The sequence below is a fragment of the Balaenoptera borealis genome (assembly GCF_965194805.1).
Source record: "Balaenoptera borealis genome assembly, chromosome: X".
Taxonomy (NCBI): Eukaryota; Metazoa; Chordata; class Mammalia; order Artiodactyla; family Balaenopteridae; genus Balaenoptera; species Balaenoptera borealis.
In genome coordinates, this window is record NC_138881.1 from 27,030,069 (window position 1) to 27,051,401 (window position 21,333).

Genomic DNA, 21,333 nt, shown 5'->3' on the forward strand with positions numbered 1-21,333 from the left:
CTGATCCTGCGGGGCGGCTCTGAAGTGTAGTACTTGAGTTTGTCCCAATTAGAGACGGGAGGGCTAGGCTTTCATATCAATACTAGTGCCTTCTTCAGCTCTTGTTGGCTAAGGGCCGTGTCTTAGTCTGTTCGGTCTGCTGTAACAAAAATATCACAGACTGTGTGGCTTGAACAACAGACATTTAGTTTTCAGAGTTCTGGAGGCTGGGAAGTCCAAGATCAAGGCACCAGTAGATTTGGTGTCTGGTGAGAGCCCTCTTCCTAGTTCATAGATGGCTGCCTGCTGGCTGTGTCCTCACAAGGCAGAAGGGGCAAGAGAGCTCTCTGGGGTCTCTTTTTTTAAATTTTTAACGAAAGTATAGTTAATTTACAAAGTTGTGTCAGCCTCAGATGAACAGCAAAGTGATTCAGCTGTATATGTGTATCTATGCCTTCTTCTTCAGATTCTTTTCCATTATGGGTCATCACAAGACACTGAATATAGTTCCCCGTGGTACAAAGCAGGTCCCTGTTGTTTATGTATTCTATTAATAGTAGTGTGTTTCTGTTAATCATCTGGGGTGTCTTTTATAAGGGCACTAATCCCATTCGTGAGGGCTCCACGATCATGACCTAATCACCTCCTGAAAGTCCCACCCCTTTGGGGTTAGGATTTCAACTTATGAATTTGGAGGAGTGGGGACACAAATATTCAGTTTATAACAGACCACCACAGGGTTATATAAATGCCTAAGCAATTCCAGCTCCCTGCACCTGTGGGCAGAGCCGACTTCGGGAGCCCAATGACAATCCTCCAACTGGGGAGTAGGAAGGAAGTTTGAAGGCAAAGTACTTGAAGCTGGCAGAGGGATGTACGGAAACAATAAAAATGATCACAGGATGGGAGTTCCCTGGTGGACTAGTGTTTAGGATTCCAGGCTTTCAGTGCCAGCGGCCTGGGTTCAATCCCTGGTCCGGGAACTGAGATCCCACAAGCCGTGCGGTGCGGCCAAAAAAAAAAAAAAAAAAAAAAAAGATCAGGGCCTGGATTTGAATATGTGTGATGGCATAGTGGCTTAGCATTCAACATCCACTCCACCCTCCACCTATTCTGCAGTGGCTTGAAAGCAAAAACTACATTTCCCAGGCTTCCTTGCAATTAGAATTCTGGGCGCGATTTAAAACCAGGCACATCAACGCAGAGGAGATGAAGGAAGAGGAGGGATGGGGAGAGTGGGAAAGAGAGACAAAATTAAAGGAAGGAACAAAAGGGAAAGAAGAGAGATAAAGAAAGGAAGAAGGGAGAGGAAAGGGAGGAAGGAAACTTCCCTATTTCCATTGCCTCTTCCCCTCAGCTCATGTTCATTGGACTAGCACTAAACCTAGCTTCTCACTGGTCCCTCTCCTAATGCTGTTACTTTAGAAAGTTGGAGACTTCCATCTAGGTGTCGACTGAAAAAAAAAAAAAAAAGCACAACGTGAGAGTTGTGAGTTAAGTTTTATTGGGGGCAAAACGAGGACTATAGCCCAGAAGACAGCATTTCAGATAGCTCTGAGAAACTGCTCCAGAGAGGTGGGGGGGAGGGTCAGTATATATGTGATTTTGTTGAGGGGGGAGTACATGCAGTCAAGCACATATTTTTTGCATAAGGTTCTGCTAGTCTCGTGAAGGTTACTGCTAGTCATGAGGAGCAGATATCACCATGAAGGATTTTAGTGCTTTTCTAGATATAAGGAGATGCAAGAATTGGGCTCATAAAATCGTCTCCTGAAAATAATCTATCTGAATACCTGTTCTGCCAGTTTTTTCCAGAGCACAGAGTGCCTCATTTCTGATCTCCACCCTAAACTTCTTTCAGGGTGTGTGTTGAAGGTCAGCAGCTGCAGTGGCTCATAATTTAATCCTTGTAGGGGTAGACAGCAAGTGCCAATTTGTAGGTGACATAGGTTACTTCTTCCTAGGACACAGCAGAAGAGTAGGAGTCTAATTATAACTCCAACTTCTCTACCAACTCAGATGTGTAATAAGTAATCTTCTTTCTTTCTTTCCTTCTTTCTTTCTCTTTTTTCTTTCTTTCTTTCTCTCTTTCTCTTTCCTTCCTTCTTTCTTTTTCTTTCCCTTTCTTTCTTTCTCTCTCTCTCTTTTAAAACAACTGAATCTCTGAATCTGAACTTCCATTTTCCCATGATGGTAGAAAATATCAGTTCAGTCATTCTTGGCTTCTCTAATCCTTCTCAGGGTTGTGCCACAGTCCTGGACTCTTACACAATGTCAAGGAATGGTGGAGGGCAAATCGGGAGTTTATGGCTGACCTTCAAGTTATAGACTGTTGGTCATCAGTGGACACAGGTTATCACAGGTCATTGCCAAGAGGCTCACTGCTCCATCTACATGGCCTCTTTAGATTCCCAGCTGTCCCCTGCTTCTAGATTGCAGATGGAACCCAGGAATCTTTTTCAGGGCTTTCTGTGGTCCCATCTGCCGCAAGGCCCGTCCTCTTTCAAGCCATGCTACCTCCCCAGGTGTGTGTAGCATGGGGGGGTATTGGGGGGGGGCTCTCAAAATGCTTTGTCTTACTTAAGAAAATAATCAGATAAAACATTCTTCTGACTGGGATATACTGACAGTGCAAAATATCTTTTAATTCATCTTGCAGTTTGAGCTGAAATATTCGCTCCCTGAACCTTGATCTTTTCCTCTATTTTTCAAGAGGAAAACAATTAACTCCAGCCTGCAAAAGAAAATTTGTAAAAACCAATCTCACACTTGCCTTGTTGCTTTCATCCTCCTAATCCCCAAAGTTGGTAAATCACAAAAACAACTTTAACAAGTATTCTCTGCAGGTCTCCAGTGAAACGTTGAAAGACTCTCTACTTGACCTCATTCCTTTCAGTATTTGAGTTGTTCCTGGCAAGACATTGGGCACAGGAAGACAGAAATAAGGGCTGTGGGAAGGAGGGGAGAGGTTTCAGTACCAAATGTGCAATGGCCACACATCATGCCCACTTGAGATTAAGGCCAAGTCAAGGTCAAAGCCAGGGCTGATTACTAAAGTCCATACTGAAGGTACCCCACCCCTACCCCTTCCCTCACCTCCCAGAGTGCTTAGTAGAGAAGTTTCTAGTCATAGCCCTATAATAATGCCTGAGAGCCCAAAACTAAGAAAATCGAGATAAGCAAGGGCTATAGCTACTGAACTGGGATAAACTGAAAGAAAAATGATTCAATACACCTTAAATAGTCATTGCACATGTCTTACTACACTCAGTGTGCTTTGCTTAATACGTTTTGTACTACATAAATGAGCTCTTTAAACAGGGGCTATGAATCTCATCTTTGTATAACAGTTCATGCTCAGTAAGTATTTGTTGAATTTAGTTGAATTTAAAGTGTGAGTAGATAAAAATATGACAGATGGTTTTTAGTATGGACAATACAATAGAAAAGGAAAACAATCTAAATTATATTTATTGAATGTCAAACTCTAAGTTGACAAAACTCAGAGGCCTTATTGTTAATATACACAATTTCCTAATTATATTGGCCCAGTGCTCTACCACAGGGAAAATGTCCACAAAATATCAGACATTATCAAATAGTGTATGGGGAAGAAAAAAACTGAGATTATCCCTATGCGAATAATGCAAATCTATTAGTTTTAGAACTTTTACCTCTGTTATGGTGTCAGTGAAACAAACAAAAGATACAACATTTTATTCAAAGATAACATAATCACTACTCAGAGAAGGGAAAAACAAACAAAACACAGTACATGGAGAAAGAAATTCACTTAAAATGTTAACTATGAATACTTGGGGATTGAGGAATTAGAGGTGATATTTTCTACTTTGCTGTTATCCAAATTTTCTAGAGTGAGCAGGTACCACCTTTATAATGGAAAAAAGAAACATATTTTAAAAGAAAGAAAGATACAAGTAGAATTAGAGTCCAGAAAAGGATGTCTAAAATGAGCAAGAGAAAAAATGGATTCACGCCTATGGACAAAACAGAATACACAGTATGAGTTGACAGCAGACAAAAAAGGAAATAAACTATTTCACATATATAAGCAAACATGGACTTATTCATCTTGAATAAGGAGGATTGATGGTGGAGAGGCAAATTTTGGATAATCAAGAGGAAAAAATGATCCCATCTGTGATAGAATAATGTCCCCCCCCCTCCCTGCCTCACCCCAGCAAATATTCATGTCCTAATCCTTGGAACCTGTGATTATGTTGCCTTACAAGGCAACAGCGACTTTGCAGATGTAGTTAATTGAAGAATCTTTTTAAGTACTTATTTATTTGGCTGTATCGGGTCTCAGTTGCGGCGTGTGGGCTCTTCGTTGCAGCGTGCTGGCTTCAGAGCGCACGTGCTCAGTAGTTGCGGCGCGCAGGCTTAGCTGCCCCGAGGCGTGTGGAATCTTAGTTCCCCGGCCAGGGATCAAATCCGCATCCTGTGCATTGGAAGGTGGATTCGTAACCACTGGACCACCTGGGAAGTCCCAAGAATCTTAAAATGAGGACGTTAACTTCAGTTATCCAGGTGGGGCCAATGTAATCATAAGGGTCCTTATAAAAGGGAGGCAGGAGGCTTAGCGTCAGAGACGGAGGTGTGATGATGGCCACAGAGGTTAGAACGGTGCAGAGTCATGAGCTAAGGAACGGGGGTGGCCTCTAGGAGCTCCAAAAGGTAAGAAAACCAATTTTCTTCCAGAGCCTCCAGAAGGAAGGCAGACCTACCAACGCCTTGATTTTAGCCCAGTGAGAATGATTTTGGACTTCTGATGTCCATAACTGTAAGATAAGTTTGTGTTGTTTTAAGCTATGAATTTTGTGGTCATTTGTTACAATAGTAATAGAAAGTTAATATACTGCTCATTCATGCATTCATTCAGCTCCGGTTACAGCCATAGACTTTACTGTACCGAACACACTCACGCCTCTGCTTGGAACACCCCTTCCATCCATCCACCTACATCCTATCTTGTTCTTCAAAAGTAATTTAAACCATCACATCCCCTTTGGAATGTTTGCCTGCCCTGGGCTCCTCCGCCGTCCAGTACCTCCGAGCACATCTCCTTTTCAGCACTTACCACACTTGAGTTGCAATCATTGATAATTGTATTCCTGTTTGTACCACTTTGCCAAGGTCTTGCTTAATAAGTGGCTTCCTTACTTGTTCCTTAGTTATTTGCCGGGTCTCTCCAATGTAACACGCTTACAGAGGACAGGGCCTGCTCCTCCGTGTGTGTACACACGCACACACGTGTCTTTCCTGCGTATGTTTAATACACAGTGCTCCCCAAAAGCAGCATCAAATAAATGCCCATTCAAAAAAGAATGAACCAGTCTGCTTTGTAACAAATCATTTCTCAAGTAATCAAGAGGGTAAACATCTGTGATACTATGACAACGCATTTTTATTATACCATTTATTCTAACCTGCTGTAAGAAATTAAGCTCACTTATTCATTTTTCTTCTTGGGGAGGAACTCTGAAGAGGGCTTTTTTGTAGTCAAAATTATCTAGTTTTCATATTGATGGGTCTTTCACTTCAACCATCAGATGTAGCATCCAACGCAGCCAAAACTTGTTTATGGATTTGACATATATTAATTGGTTGCCTACTATGTGCAAATACTGCTTAGGATGTGGAGGAACAAATGAATAAATCAAAGCTTCAGTTTTTGGAGGGGGGAAGAGAAGCAAATGAATACTACCGAACAGAACACTATAAAGAAAAGAAGTAACATAATGCTAAAGAGATGAGTGAGTTATTTTTCCCTTGGAGTAGAAAACCAGTCTTGAATGAGACAAATACGATGGTCAACAAGAGAGCAGGTGGTAGTAGTTAAGAACCAGGACTTTAAAGTTCAATGGAACTGGATTCAAATGTAGTTCCACCACTCACACTGTGCCCTTGGACAAATTACTTAACTTCCCTGAGCCCAACTTTCTCATCCGTGTTAAAAAACAAACAAACAAACAAAAAAAGCGAGGGGGCAGGTGGATAATAGGCATACGCTCATGAGGTTATTATGAGAATTATATAAAACTCATATAAAGTGCCTAACGTGGTGCCAGGCACCATGGCAAGCAATTAATGCATAGTGGCTATTATATATTCAAAACAGTGAATAACATTTCTGAATTGTTTCAAAACCAGGTTTTTTACATGACATTACATGTTGTAAAAAAAAAAAATCATTCACTCTAGAAATACTGAGAAATGCAGAGGATGTTATTGTGCTCCATCCAGATTCCTCCTCCTGGATGAGGAAATCATTCCCCCCGGAGCTGCCAGGAGCTTGGCTGCCAAAGGCTCACAGCTGATTCCCCTTTGGGAATTTTGCTCTGAACTGCCTCACCTAAGGTTACGCCCCCTTCTGGTCAAGCAGGAGAACCAAAGCCAACGCTCTTATTTCAATTTGGATCAATTATGAAGGGCCACCCCAACTCCAGAGCCTGAGATGCCTGAGGCCTCTGTAGAAACCTCTTCTGTTCTCCTCATTCCCTCACAGAGATTGTTCCCAACCCGCCCCCAGAAACTTGCTCACCAGTTTCCATCTCAGAGTGGGCCTCCTCAAGGAAGCTGAATTAAGTCAAGCAGCTATCATATGGGCAGGGCACTGCTGTGGAGCAGGGTTGGCAAACTTCTTTTGTGGAAGGAGAGACGGTGCTTTTGGCTTTGGTGGACCCCATGTTGTCCGTCGCATTTAGCGGCTCTGCCTTTCTAGTGTGAGAGCAGCCAGAGACAATACATGAATGAATGGGTGTGGCTGTGCTCCAGTAAGGCCTTACTTTATGGACCCTGAATTTGAATATCATAATTATCATATCACAGAATATTCTTATTTTTATTTTAAAATGGCTGACAAGATTCTTAGCTCATGGGAATTCAAAGGATGTAACTGGATTTATTGTGGTAATCGTTTCGTAATATGCAAATAGCAAATCATGTTGTATACGTGAAACACGTTATATGCAGATTACACCTCCATGAAAGAAATAGGTGGCAGGCTAGATTTGGCCAATGAGTCATCATTTGCCAATCCCTGAGCTAGAGGAATGGCGTAGACAGTAGGCGCTCATGAAGCTACCATTCCAGTGCATGAATTTACAGAATTTGATGTCATGGGACCCTAGAGCTTGTAAGAGGATAAAGAAGACCCCCTTCCTAGCTCCAGAAGGGTCAAGAGGGCATGTAGAAAAGGAAGGGAAAAAAATGGGAAAAAGAAGATTCATAATTTCTTTTGAAGCTTAGTACCAACAAGAAAATCAAACACGGCAAAATAAAGCAGTAGTTTAATATTCACTGTGTGATATTTTCCATTTAGAAAACTTCATAAGTAATCATTACACAAAGAAAACACAATTGCAATTTGCTACTGTTTTAATCTTTATAAAGAATATATTTTTAAATGATCTGGTACAGGATAGGGAAGATAGATATAAACATATCTTAAAGACTGTTTGAACCTGTCTTTATACCCAAATAGAGCAGCCTTCCACAGTCCATTTCCCTCCAGGAGAAACAACTTGGAGGAATTTACTTGGGTGACAAACATATTCTTAACTCCTTCCCCTGAAACCTTTGGCTTTCAGTTTTGCCTTGGTGTACATTCTTATTTGGTTTGTCTTTTTTCTTTTCTATATTCCCTTAAATGAATCTCTTTTCTGATCATTTTTATTTTTGCTTTGTTGCTCTACAACCCTTGCTTTGAAGTCATTATAGCTCCTCTCCCCACATTCCTTCACGTGTAATATTATGAGATTTCCTCTTAATCCATACCTGACCTCCAGCCAACCTTTACTTATCTAGCTCTCGACAACCCCTTCCTGCGCATTGTCAGAATAAGTGAATAATTGTTGCTTAGGATTTGAGTAGTTGAGAAAGAGGAACAGAAGCATCCTTTCTATGGGTTCACGTTACTATACTGAGAAATATGGAGACTCGGAGTGCTGATTTCAGGAGTGCTGACTTCAGTTGACACCAACTGTAAAAGGCTGTTAATGACTATATCCCTGGCTTTTGAGGTCTCCAGGTTCTTCTCTCTAGAGACTTGAATACTAATTTGGTCCACACTTGTCATGATGAGTTCAGATGCCAGAATCTGGGTAGGAGAACTGTCGTGAAGCACAGTGTCCATAATGTACTGCTTGTATAACTCTACCACCTTCTGCTCCAGGTATTCGTTCAGCACTGCATTCGAAATAGGCTTCTGCATTTGCAGGCTGCTTTTCTCTTTGATGCTGGTTATTCTCCAGTAGGATGAATACCGCTGGATAGGTTTGGGTGGGAAGTCGCTGGGCTGAGTGGAAATGGAATCCTCCATGGACAAAGGAATCTCAGACGATTTCAGCAAAGGGCCATGTTCAAAACTGCTCTCAGAGGGAAAATCTGTTGTCACTGAATTAATGGCCATCACCTGGCCCCCTGCAATATGTAAGTCATTGTAATTCTTGCAGATACTCTTGCAGGAAGGTGGAACCAAGTAGGTCTCTCTGCCGGGGTCTCTATATAGTTCAACTGCGGCCAAGTTTGGGCTTTCAAACACGGGATTGGGGTTTGTCTGCACCACTGTGATTCTCGGATTTCTACTGTGTTGGCTCTCTCTTGAATGCACTGAAGAAATAAACTTGCCTGAGGATTTGCATCTCACATAGAGACTTCGGACTTGTGTTTCATCCACGGAGGAGTAGGAAAGAGTAGCAGCAGCTGTGGCTTCTCTCTCCTCTTCCTTTTCCTCAGTCACCTGCTCATTATAAGACGTACAGCTCCACTGGATGTCACTCCGGTAAGCAAGTCCACTGAGATACCCTTCTGACAGCATTCTGGAAAGGGAGTTAGTAACAATGGGGGAAAAGAAGACTGGAGTTTTATAAATTGGCAGTTGTTCTATCAAAAAAAGTAAAGGACAATAAATAAGTTCATTTCATTCATTCCCCAAGCTAGTACTCATTCTGTGCCTGCTGTGCGCCAGGGCCATGGCATGTGTTGGAAGTATAAAGATGAAATGGGCACAGTTCCACCCTTCAAGAAGTTTCTCATTAACAACCTGGGGGCGAAGGAGGAGAAATGACAGGATATGTTTCAGAGAAGGTGACCTTTCAACTAAACTGAAGGCTAGGAGTTCCATCCCTAGGCACAGAGTTATAAGAGAATGTGGTGACATGGCCTGTTTGGCATATATAAGACACAGCATAAGCAGAAAAGACTGGGGAAATAGGCTGGAATTGGGTCCTGAAGGGCCTTGGGAGTCGGGCAAGGGCATTTGCCTTCTGCCCCGAAGGAAATGGAGAGTGATTGAGAAGCTGCAAACTGGGGAAGCAGCATAGCTAGTGGTTTATGAAAAAGTGAGGAAATTTATGGCAGAGTCTACTGAAAATAAAAGCTATATCTTACTTATCTTTGTAGTTTATCCCTGGGAGCTAGCACAGTTGTCTGCATTTAGGAGGGAATCAAAAGATACTTAACTTGAATTAAATAATTAACAGCAGCAACATGGTATGAAATTAATTCACCATCAACCCGTCATGAAGGACCATGAAGCCTCGTCTACCTTTGCTGCCCAGGATGGCTTTCTTGCTGTATCCCTCCCAGTTTTTACGATATGTCCTGGAAATGTCCCTGTGTCCGACTGACGTTTTTACCTCTACCCTAGTTACTAAGGAGCTTTCCTGACTGTGAGCTTTTCCGCCACCTGTGCCACCCCTCCATCTTCAGCAGTTGTCACTGGATTCTGGGGTGGCTAGAATAGGCTAGAAGCCAGCAGCTGCATTTTCTAAAAAAGGGATGTGCTGGTACGCCTGGCAATGGAGCAGTAGACGAAAGCAAAGAGAACTGGTCCTCTTCGGCCCCGAGGGCTGGGCTTCGAAAACAGACCCATCAACTTGAGTCTGAAATTGACAAGTCAAGTTAGAAAAGGAGTACTTTAATCCTAAGGATCCTCTTTTTTTTAAAATTTTAGCCTCTCTTTTATAGTCATGTAGTTATTTCCCAAGTAAACTTTTTCATTGTATAAAGTTAATATTATTAATGCAGTATAATTAGTATAATTGTTTCGATTGTGTAAGGGTAATATTTTCAGTGTTTATTTCTTTTTGGGGAACTGTTCCAAGATATATTGAGCAAATTTATCAATTATTTAAATGTTTACTCCATTCCAGGCACTGTCACGTACCATGAAGATACAAAGTTAAAGGTCTTCAACAAATCCGTGAAGTAATTTTTGTATGCTGGACACACTTATAAGGGTAAGAAAATGTTCTTTCCTGAAAAAGCTTTTTAAATGCGGTTCTGCTCTCAACAAACTGAACATCCAGGCGAAAAGGCAAATCTTCTATACATGAGAAAATAGTTAACAGAGCAAGAAAGTTTATCATAAAGGCTTACTAGTGATAGTTACTTCACGACCCTCCCGCTCCACCCCACCCCAGCTGCCAGTAGGGCCTTCCACCTTCAAGACCTCAGAATGTCATTGTGGAAAACCAGAGCAAAAACACAACTCTCTACTTTTGAGTTGCTAAATAGGCTTCAGAACCTCTTGGCAGAAATCATAGTTTTAGAGAAGTGGCTTTTGAGATACCATAACCGAGCTTTTAAACTTCAGAATCCAGAACCCTAAATGACTTAGGGCATAATATTGACATATCAACAATAGACTCAATGGATGGAATCCCTGTGGAGGGAAAGAGTACCGCTCCAGATGGATCTGGGGAGCCCAGAGTAGAAGAGGCCTGTGCCCTACCTCCCACGTAGAACCTGAGGAAGCAGGAAGTCTCTCTTCCCTCCTGCCCAGCATGGAATGCCTGGGTGGACAGGCCTGAGGCTGCCGCATGAAGTCTGCTCACGTACCAGCAGCTGCCCAGAGCCTGCCAACCTGGAGAAGACCTCGACTGCAGATGGGAAGATTGCAGACATGATGTTTATAGACTGTTAACCAGGGGCCAGGAGAGTGACAAGTCACCATGAATGCCAATGTGACTACATGACGACAGCCAGAAATGCCGACCCCACACACCACACACACATCCCCAGCTGACCCTATGGCTTTATGGAAGCAAGCTGGAACTTAGAGGCAAACCCAAGCTGGAGGGACCCCTGAAGTGGCTGAGGAGGGCCTGCTTAACAGTGATTACTCAGAATGTGAGCTCAAAAGCAAGATCACATTGAGGTAGAGAAAAACAAAGATTTCCAGGAAAAATAACAGATTAGGCATATATCTGTATTTTTTCTTCCCCCAAACTTCACTAAAGCAACATTAAATGATTTTTTAAAATATAATACACAAGAAAAAGGAGAACAAGAGAAGAGACTAGAGCAGTTACATTTTAGAAGCTGGAAAGCAGTAGGCCTGGGTGAATGACTTCAAGAAGCAAATGAAAAATCTCAAAGCAGTGCAGTCCAACAGAACTTTCCGGGATGGTAGAATGATCTATATATGTGCTGTCCAAAATATTAATAGCCACATGTGGCTATTAAGCACTTGAAATGTGGCCAATGAAACTGAATGTCATTAATTAATGAATTAACTTTATTTAATTTAAATTATTAAAAAATACCACATGGCTAAGATACTGGACAGCACAGACTTAGAAGATAGTGAAGGTGATAATGCAGAATCACTCTTGAGAATCACCCTTGTTCCCATTCAGTCGTTATCCCAAATCGCCTACTGTTTATCATATTTCTTTTCATATTAAAAAATCAGCCCTAGTGGATTCTTCTCTCACTTTATGTGGATGATGTTTATGAGTCCTCTGGGTAATCTCCACTCCTTCACCACAGTAAAGGAAGCCGGTCCAGGATTTTGTTTTGAGTATTGAATGAGCCCTTTGCCCCATTTGTCATGGACTGAGAACTTTGTTGGTACCTTAATTCTGGTAGAGTAAGAGACCTACCCTTCTCATGTGTGGAGCCCAAGGCAGACCAGTACAGTGGTAGGTCCCATGATGGAAAAGCAGAAAATAGGTCCTAATATCTAGGGATAGATACACCCATGCCTAAAGGAAAAGATTCCTACGAAAGAGGAGTGGGCGATAAGGTCAGGGAGGTAAGTTGAGACATGGAAGGCTGAGGACATTCAGTTTACCCTGAAGGCAGTACAAAGCTCTGGAAGGTAACCAAACTTATTCAAGGCATGATGTGATCTGTCAGTAAAGGGCAAGAGGAATTGCAGCAGGATTGGAGTCAAGGACTTGAGTTAGGAGGCTGCTGGATTCATGCCCACCTGAGGTGATTGGGACAGGAACCCGGAGGAAAGTAGCAGGAAAGGAAGAGAAGGAATGAACTTGAGAGGCCATGACTCCTGGACTTGGTAGTGAAGGAGCGAGAGGAGTCAGAAGTAACCGAGTCTAGGCCTGCTGGCAAATGGCACCAGCACTGACCAAAACGGGGAGACCAGAAGGAGCCGGGAACAGAGCTGATGGGCTTAGTTTAGTTCCTCTTGAGTCTGACATGAGTGCAAGCGTCTAACTGTGCATTGGAGATTCAGGCAGGGAGCTCATTAGAGGGGTGACTTAGAGTCAACAGTGAAACCATCTCCCAAGTGTGGACTGTAGGATTTTCTGTCTGGGGGCTTGAGGAGCTTGTGAGTGTAATCATTTCTGTGGGGAACCTGCCTTGAACAGTACAAGGAGCAATGAGCCACAGGAGCTGCAGTGTCGATAGCTTTGTAGAGACTACAAGAGCTTCAAATGTGAACAGGTCACATTTTAAAAATCTACATTCAAAGGTAAAATTTAGTTGTTATTCAGCCTCATTAAGGCAAAAAAAAAAATTCTTGAACTGGTAGTCAAGAGACTAGAATTCTAGTTCTGACCTTGCCACTAGCTGTGGTTTTAGTGTAGTTAATGGCAGGTCTGTAACAGGGCTACCATTTAGTACTAGCTACAACCCAGACACTAAGTGCTTTTTATGTACTGAATCAATGGATCCCCACAAAAACTCAAAGATGTAGGTACTATTATTATCCTCATTTTATATGTGTCAAAATTAAGTAATATGTCCAAAGCCACCAAGCATTCAAATGCTGTCAGTCAGAAAACAGAGCCCACTGGAATTCCCTGGTGGTCCAGTGGTTAGGACTCCACGCCCCCATTGCAGGGGGCCCGGGTTCGATCCCTGGTCGGGGATCCCTGCAGGCCACGCACGTGGCCAAAAAAAGAAAGAAAAGAAAACAGCCCATGCTCGCATGTCATTTAACCTCTTAGAGACTCAACTTCTTATCTGTAAATGGAGAACGTGGGATTAAATTAAAGAGTCCCCTCAAACTTTAATATTGCATGGCGTTTTGACTATGTTAAGAGAAGAAACAAGTGAGGTGAGCATTACTCAGAATCAGAATCAGTTTCTGAAAGCTAGCAGCAGAGGGCAGCAGAGAGCATGCTAAAGCAGCTTTTGAAAGATTTTTCTCAAGCTATGGAGAGAGTAATACTGTGTGAAACACACAAATTATACATGTTAACTCATTGATCTTTATGAAAACCCTTTAATGTACCACTAGAATAAAAATAGTACTAGAGGGCTTCCCCGGTGGCACAGTGGTTAAGAAGCCACCTGCCAGTGCAGGGGACACGGGTTCGAGCCCTGGTCCGGGAAGATCCCACATGCGGCGGAGCAAGTAAGCCCGTGCGCCACAACTACTGAGCCTGCACTCTACAGCTCATGAGCCACAACTACTGAAGCCTACGCGCCTAGAGCCTGTGCTCCACAACAAGAGAAGCCACCGCAACGAGAAGCCCGCGCACCACAACGAAGAGTAGCCCCTGCTTGCCGCAAACTAGAGAAAGCCCATGCGCAGCAACGAAGACCCAAGCAGCCAAAAACAAATAAATAAAATAAATTAATTTTAAAAAATAGTACTACATATCATGGCATCTTAAAATTTTAAAATAGAGAAAGTTATTTGGGTTTATTTTGATTAATTGTTGGCATTTTCCTTAATAAATTTCATTGATTATAAAATTCTTAGAAGACCTCACTCTTCAAAGGTATTATAAAAGATATACTTCAAACAAACGTTAACGTATTTGACTTAATTTTATCTGAGACAATAAAACTTAAGCCCATGGATTACTTCAGTTGTTCAAAGATATTTTATTGCTTGAATTTTTATTTCTCATCATAGAGAAGATGGAGACAGAGATAGAGATATATCTGGAATTCTCCATGACTGATTAAGTGTGAAGGAAAAGACTCTCAAGGACATTTGCAGATGAGATGTTCTAGGCAAATTTAGCCTCCGTTAATCATCACCAGACAGGGGAATACCGAACTTAACCTGATGTGCAAATTCACAACTTAGAAATATGTGCTGAAGTCCAGCACCTTGTTAAATCATTTACTTGGATTTCAGAAAACTGTTGTTATAACTCTGTACATAGAAATACTTTTTTTTTCTAAATAAATATTTTTTAATAAAATACCACAGCAAATAAACCACTGAAGTAGAAACCCCATAGGATTTTTTAAACTTTTGTAGTCCTTTATCATTTTCATGGGACTTTTTGAAGAAATGGCTTAACAAGACAAGTCCTTAAAACAATACAAAAGTATGAAGTGCAAATATTTTAAAGAGTAACATCACTTAACAGTACTCAACAGTGGAAAGCATACCTTTAGACTTAGAAAAAAATGCTCTTGGCCCTAAGGTTAAGTTTGGACTCTATTTTCTAACTTTGAGAGGCTATTATTCCCAAATGTTGTTTGTCTTTCTGATAAAAGGCTAATAAGGCAGAAGAGCTTGTTCTGTTTTGGATTCTTCCCCCCACTTCTTTTTTCAAATGAGTGAAGAAATAAGCAGCTCTCATTTAAAAAATAAAAAAGGGAAGAAAGAAAAAGGAAAAACAATCTGTGGCTGCCCCAAATTGGGGCCTTGGATACAAGATCTGGGCCTTTGGGGTCAAGTCACTGGCCTGTAGAGGCTCAGAGCCCTGCCAAGGTCAGGTGCGCATCTCTGGGGAGGAGGAGGTGAGAGGCACGAGGAGCCGCCACGCCATCGAGATTCTCTGCTGATTCTCCATGTGAGGGCCGGTCAGCTGATGGAACTGACCAAGAGCAACAAGATCCCCAAAACTGTCCATTTCAAGACCCTACAAATAAGTGAAAAAGCTAGAGGACACCTCCAGGAAGAGCTTGACTACCCAGTCCCTTCTGAGCCATAATCCCAAGGGGCAAGGATGATCCAATAGCTTTCCAGAGGTGCTTGAAAAAAAGCTTTGGTTCCATTCAGCTGGTCATTCCTGGTAGAGCCCCTCTAAGTGTGTAGACTTCATGGCCAGCTGACCGTCACCACTGGAGTTGTGTTGTGTCAGTAGTCTGGGAGAAAACCAGTAGTTGACGAGGCTGGAGACTACTAATATAGACATACTTTTAATTTACACTCAAACAACACAAGCATGGATTCAAAGAGAAAAACTAAAGAGGGAAAAAATTTATAAGAGGGGATGTTTGGAAAAACCTAATTTAGGGATCAGCAAACTTTTTCTATAAATGGCCAAATATTTAATATTTTAGGTTTCTATCACAACTACTCAACTCTGCCATCAGAGCAGGAAAGCAGCCACAGACAATATGTAAACAAATGGGTATGGCTGTGTTCCAATAAAACTTTATTTACAAAAACAGGCAAAGGGCCAGTTTGACCTATAGGCTACGGCTTGCCTATCCTTGACCTAAGTCAAAAAGCAGATGCAGTAATTGAGATAGGGCACAATAATAATAGCAACTGTGTTGGGTGCTTTCCAGACATTACCCCTAATCTTCCAACAACACTGCACTGTTAGATGTTATCATAATCCGGGTTTTCCAAATGAGAAAACTGAGATTAAGATAGTACAAATGACCTTCCCAAGGTCACAAAGCAAATAAGTAGTAGAGGGAAGATTCAAGTCCAAATTTACTAACCCCAAAGTGTGTGATCTGTTCTTAAACATATCACCCTACTGCCTAGTTGAGAGCAGTTAATATCACACAATCATGACAAGCAATTAGTCCTTCCAGGAAAAGGGTACCCGCCCTGACTCCATTTTAATAACAACCCTTGCCGAATAAAGGAAGGAAGGTGCAGTGAAGTACAGAAAGAAGAGCTCCAAGAAGACAGCCAGTGCCCACCCCACAGGGCTACACACATGTCCCAATTGTGTATCAATGTTCATATGTCTTTGAGATACACAAATAATTTATCCTCTGCTCTTTTCATCTAGCCATATGAACAGTTTCCTTAACCATTCCCACCGCTATAGCCTGGCGTCATCTTGCCCTTAATTTTTCAACCACAGGGTAATTTAATATTACAGATGCCCTGTTTAAATATCAGCAGCTCCCCATTACCTCCAGGATAAAGTCCACACACGTTAGGCCCTCATGATACGTGGTTCTTATCTGCCTTCTTCATCTTACCTCTGCCTGTTCCCACAAGACCCAGGACCCCAGCCGTGCTGAACTCCTCCCAGCTCTCCCAAATCCCATGCTCATCCCAGGCATTTGTGCCTTTCTTCTTCTGTCCTGAGAGCCCTGGTTCCTTATCCATCCCCCGTTCCACCACCACCCTTCAAGTCTCATATCTCAACCTTTCAGAGCCCCTGGCCATCCGTTCAGAATCCTGGTCCCTAAATTAGAGAGAAATGCTAAATTCTTCTCTCCCCTACCCCAATATATTTATCAGAATTGCATAGAACCTTAGCAAAATCCAGTTGCTACCTTAAACAGTGAAATAAATCATTGGGACAGTCCTTTGAATGAAGGAGTAACTGGTAATAGCAAAAGAAAAGCAAAAGAATGAGGATTGGCAGGGAGGGCGGGGGGCGGGGGCGTGCGTTGCGGGTGATAAGGTGGCAAAACAGATCCTGTCTCTGGAAGGACAGTTCGCAGGCATGCAAACCAGGACTTCTGCGAAGCTGGTTGAGACAGTGCAGAGAAGACCTCCGCTGCGGCCCAAAAATGGAGACAGTGGGATGGGGCTGCCTCAGAGCATCACGGGATGTAACCTCACAGAAATAAGGACAGGAAAACGTTATCTGCTGTTTCATAGACAATCTATAGCCTAGCTAGTTGGGGAGCAGCTTGGTTCCCACCTGTCAGCATGTCTGCTCATATAGACCTGCCTTTTAACAGAAAATAGTACATCTACAGACACATCTTATGTTAGCAAATAATTTCTCATAGTAGACATTGAGGTTTTTCTTGCTTTTTTAATGTGTGCAATCACTGCATGTGCCTGCAGGAATGTTTCCTCAGGCCAGATTTGGAGAAGCCGAATTACTAGATCACATCTATTGCAAATTGCCTTTCAAGTAGCTTGGGCCAATTTATTTTCTCACCATCAATGTCTGAGATTAACTGTTTCCACTGATATTCTTCAACACGCTATTTGTTTTTCATTTTCCAATCAGATGAGCACATTTATTTTTGCCTCAAATTTGAGGGTGAAGAAAACTGTCTCGTTAAGATTATATGTAGGTGCTATACCAGAAATGTTATTTTTAATACTGCCCTATCCTCAAAATACTCTATTTCATCTCTTCATCTCTTTATTTCCCCTATAATCTAAATTCTAGATCCTTTAATTCCAATCTATGTTTTTTAAAGATCTTCTTGATTTGGGAGACTTGCAAATAAACCACTGAAGGGTTATCATTGAAAAACTTGAATATTACTTTGCTCATAATCTAGTTATGATACTGTAACCAAATCCATATTACCTTGGGTTTTTTTTTTCTTTTGGCGAACAATACAAGAACTTTACCCAAAACAAAGGGTTTCTTTAGGAAGGATCTCACTATATGAAAAAGCATCTGCATTTTCCTGACCCTTACCTTTGAAAGTACGTGTTCTTTAGAGCTGGAAATAACCATTCACTTAATCATATACCTTGGATTATATCCCTATTATTTCATATTTTATGGCATTTGTTGATAGATGCTCTAAAGTATCACTTACTTTGTATTTCAATTCCTGTTACAAAACATATAATTTGGGATTATCGATTCTTCTGTCAAATATGAAATGATTCTTACTTAATGAGTTAACTCCTGAAAGTCTAATTTGATGAATAATATAATACAATCGTAAGTCAAAAGGCCTCCATTTTCCATATTAACATCAACAAGTAAATAATTTTCTGTTCAGTTCTACTTAGATCCTTATGACTAAAGGTAGCAGCTACTTCCAAGGGCTTTATCTGGATATGAATTTCCTTATTTCAGAAAATGTAAATTTTGGTGCAGACATATTAGTAAATGTATTTTTATCATAGTTTGGATTTTTCTTCATATTCTGTCTTTACGTCTTACAAACAGAAAAATTAAAGCTTATGATCACTTTTTTGAATTACTCTTAAAGTATTTTGACACAAAATGAGGACTAAAAAAATAAGAAAAATGATCATGATACAGTTGATTGATTTTAAATTTCCTTGGTGGTATAATTCTTAATCATTGTTAATTATGTTGTTAATTATGGCTATCACCATTAACATTTACTTAATTGTGGGTATATCAGACAAATGCAATGCAAGATACTTGATTGGATCCTGAATTAAAAAAAAAAAACTCTCTAAAAGACATATGGATAATTGGAGAAATTTGAATATGGGTCATATATTAGATAATAGTATTGTATTAATGTTAAATTTCCTTAGCATTATAATCATGTAGAAGACTGCTCTTTTTCTTAGGAGATACAGGGTCAAGAATTTGAAGGTGATGTATCCTAAAGTCAACAATATACTTTCAAACAGTTCAGGGGAAAAAAAACCAAACCTGTGTGTATGTGTGTTTACATATATATACAGAGAGAGAGACATAGCAAGAGAAAAAAATTAATGTGGCAAAATGCTACAACTGATGAATCTACATAGTAAAAACGTGTGTGCATTGTATTGATACTCTTCTTTCCATTTTTATATAGGTTTGAAACTTTGCAAAACAAAAATTGGAGGGAAAGTAACTATAGTTAGTTAATGAAGGCAAATTTACATTCTTTCATGTTTATGAAGAGTTCAGAGGGACAATATCTTATATAACTAAGATAATCATTAGGTCTGTGTTTGGAAATGTTTCAGTAACTTGAAATAACTATTGAAAACATCACTTTGCTCTGAGATAATAAAATTAGTGCACGTTTGTATATCCCCCAAACTACCATTATAATATGAATGTTTTACACAAATTTCAAATACTCTGCACTCCTCCAAGAAGCTTCTCAAATTCAGAAACACGATCTTCTTACACTGACCTACGCAAGAAATGGTCTAAAAATATCAATATGAATATTCTGGCCAAACCAGGTTTATATTCAACTACAAACAGATGTGCACACACACAAAAAAGAATGGTTGAGCAGGTCTAAAGATAATTCAAACAAAAGCCCACCTGTGCGTGTACTGTCTTTAGTACCAACAGGGAGACTTTCCCCAAATCACCCAGATGGCAATTTGAAAAGCATCATCACTGTAGATCACGTTTACTTTGAGTATGTCCTGCCACGCTGAAAAACACTTATCACAAGCTCGCCCAATGAATAATTGAGAGTTAAATCCAATTGGAACTTATTGTGATTGTATTCATCTCTAAAACTACATCACTGTGACCGAATTTGAGTGGTGCCGTCCCTGCAAAATTCTGCCTAGGTTTTTCGGCCTTCTTTAAAAAACGCAGATGCTAAACCTGTGTAGCAATTAGTGAACGGGAACTGAATAAATTACACAACAAATATTTGATCAGACCAGTCAAAATTCTTCAGTAAAAAAAAAAAATTTTTAGAGATGTCCAAAGTGTGAACATGAGGTAAGAGAAGGGGAGTGTTGGACTTCATTTCTCTTTATTGTCTAACTCCATTGAATGCTTGCTTACATGCCCACTCACCTCTGATCTGGTAAATGAGAAAAGCATTTTAGATGTCATGAGATTGGATCTGAGTTCTGATGACAAAGGACGAAGAAAGGGTAGGAAGAGAAATGACAGAAAAAGTTCACAGCCATAGGGTCTCTTGCCTCCTTTGCTTACCTTCACTAACCAGTCTGTGCCTTTGGTCCTGCAGAAACACCACGATTGACCATATAGAGATGAACAGGCCAGCCAGTGCTTTTGCCAGAAATGTTCGCAAGCCTTTGGTGAGTCTACTTTTCACTGATAAGACCAAGAAACTAAGCTGCTCGTTGCACTTGCCATTCTTTTTATAACTGATCCTATGGAAAAAGTTGTTTTTGCTCAAGTCTGACTTGTGCTCAAGAAGTGTGGGAAGTCCCAAGAAGGGGGGAGGCAATAACTGACAAACCCACATCGAGCCACAGAATGGTGTTTCTTCCCCTTTTTCGAAAAATGAAACCTATCTATGAAAGTGCCTCTGGTTAAAATAGTTTATTGCTACACATTATGTAAGAACCCTGTCGACATAAATTTATTCCTCTAACAAGAAATTCTCTAGGACCCCTCTCCCAAAAGAGAGCCAAGTCAGAGATGATTTAGCAAATTCCCTGTTTCATCATTAACCTATAATGTTTAAGAAGTATTATTTCTCAGTTGTACTCATAATTTTTAAAAATGCAAATGAAAACAGTTTTCTCTCTCAAATTAACCAAGGTAAAAAAATTCAATAGTACACTGAGTGGGCAAGGTTGTGGGGAAGCAGGCACTCTGATACACTATTGGTGAGATTATAAACATTTTCAAAAGGTAATTTTCCAGTGTCTGTTAAAGTTTTTTTTCCCCAAATTTTAAATATTCATACCTTTTGACCCAGCAATACCATTTCTAAAATTTATCCATGGGATATATTTGCACCTGTACACGAAGACATGTGAAAAGATATTTGTTGCAGCATTAATTAAGAAACATCTAGGAAAAATATATAAATAGGATATCAGCTAAATACCTGAGAGTATATCCCTACTGTAGAAAATTAGGTAGCTGTTAGAGTGCGGTGGCTTTATGTCTAATAATAGGAAAAGATCTCCAAGATACATTGTTTAGGAAGAACATGTAAGACCTAATATGCTCCAATTTGTATTTTTAAAGGATGATATATATTTTTTGCTAATGCATAGAATATTTCTATAGGGATATACAAGAAACTAGAAACAAGCAATTGCCTTTTGAGAATGAGTCTTAATTTTCACAACATATCCTTTTGAAATTTGTACTGTGTATATGTATGACTTTTCCATTTTGAAAGATAGTATTTTTTTTTTGGCTGTGTTTGGTCTTCGTTTCTGTGCGAGGGCTTTCTCTAGTTGCGGCGAGCGGGGGCCACTCTTCATCGCGGTGCGCAGGCCTCTCACTATCGCGGCCTCTCTTGTTGCGGAGCACAGGCTCCAGACACGCAGGCTCAGTAGTTGTGGCT

The 21,333-nt window shown here is 40.7% G+C and overlaps 1 protein-coding gene across 1 annotated transcript; it reads right to left on the reverse strand.

Annotated features, from left to right (window-relative positions):
• Positions 1-7,339: 7,339 nt before the first annotated feature.
• On the reverse strand, positions 7,340-20,074 carry TASL (TLR adaptor interacting with endolysosomal SLC15A4). The gene is made up of 2 exons (XM_082378237.1): positions 19,998-20,074; positions 7,340-8,822 (listed from the first exon to the last, which is right to left on the reverse strand). The coding sequence occupies exon 2, from the start codon at positions 8,819-8,821 to the stop codon at positions 7,904-7,906; it is 918 nt and encodes a 305-aa protein (XP_082234363.1). The 5' UTR covers position 8,822; positions 19,998-20,074; the 3' UTR covers positions 7,340-7,903.
• Between the last annotated feature and the right edge of the window lie 1,259 nt (positions 20,075-21,333).

What these genes read in the sequence shown, in the direction of transcription:
- TASL (XM_082378237.1), bottom strand. Translation starts at nt 8,821, where the DNA reads ATGCTGTCAGAAGGGTATCTCAGTGGACTTGCTTACCGGAGTGACATC.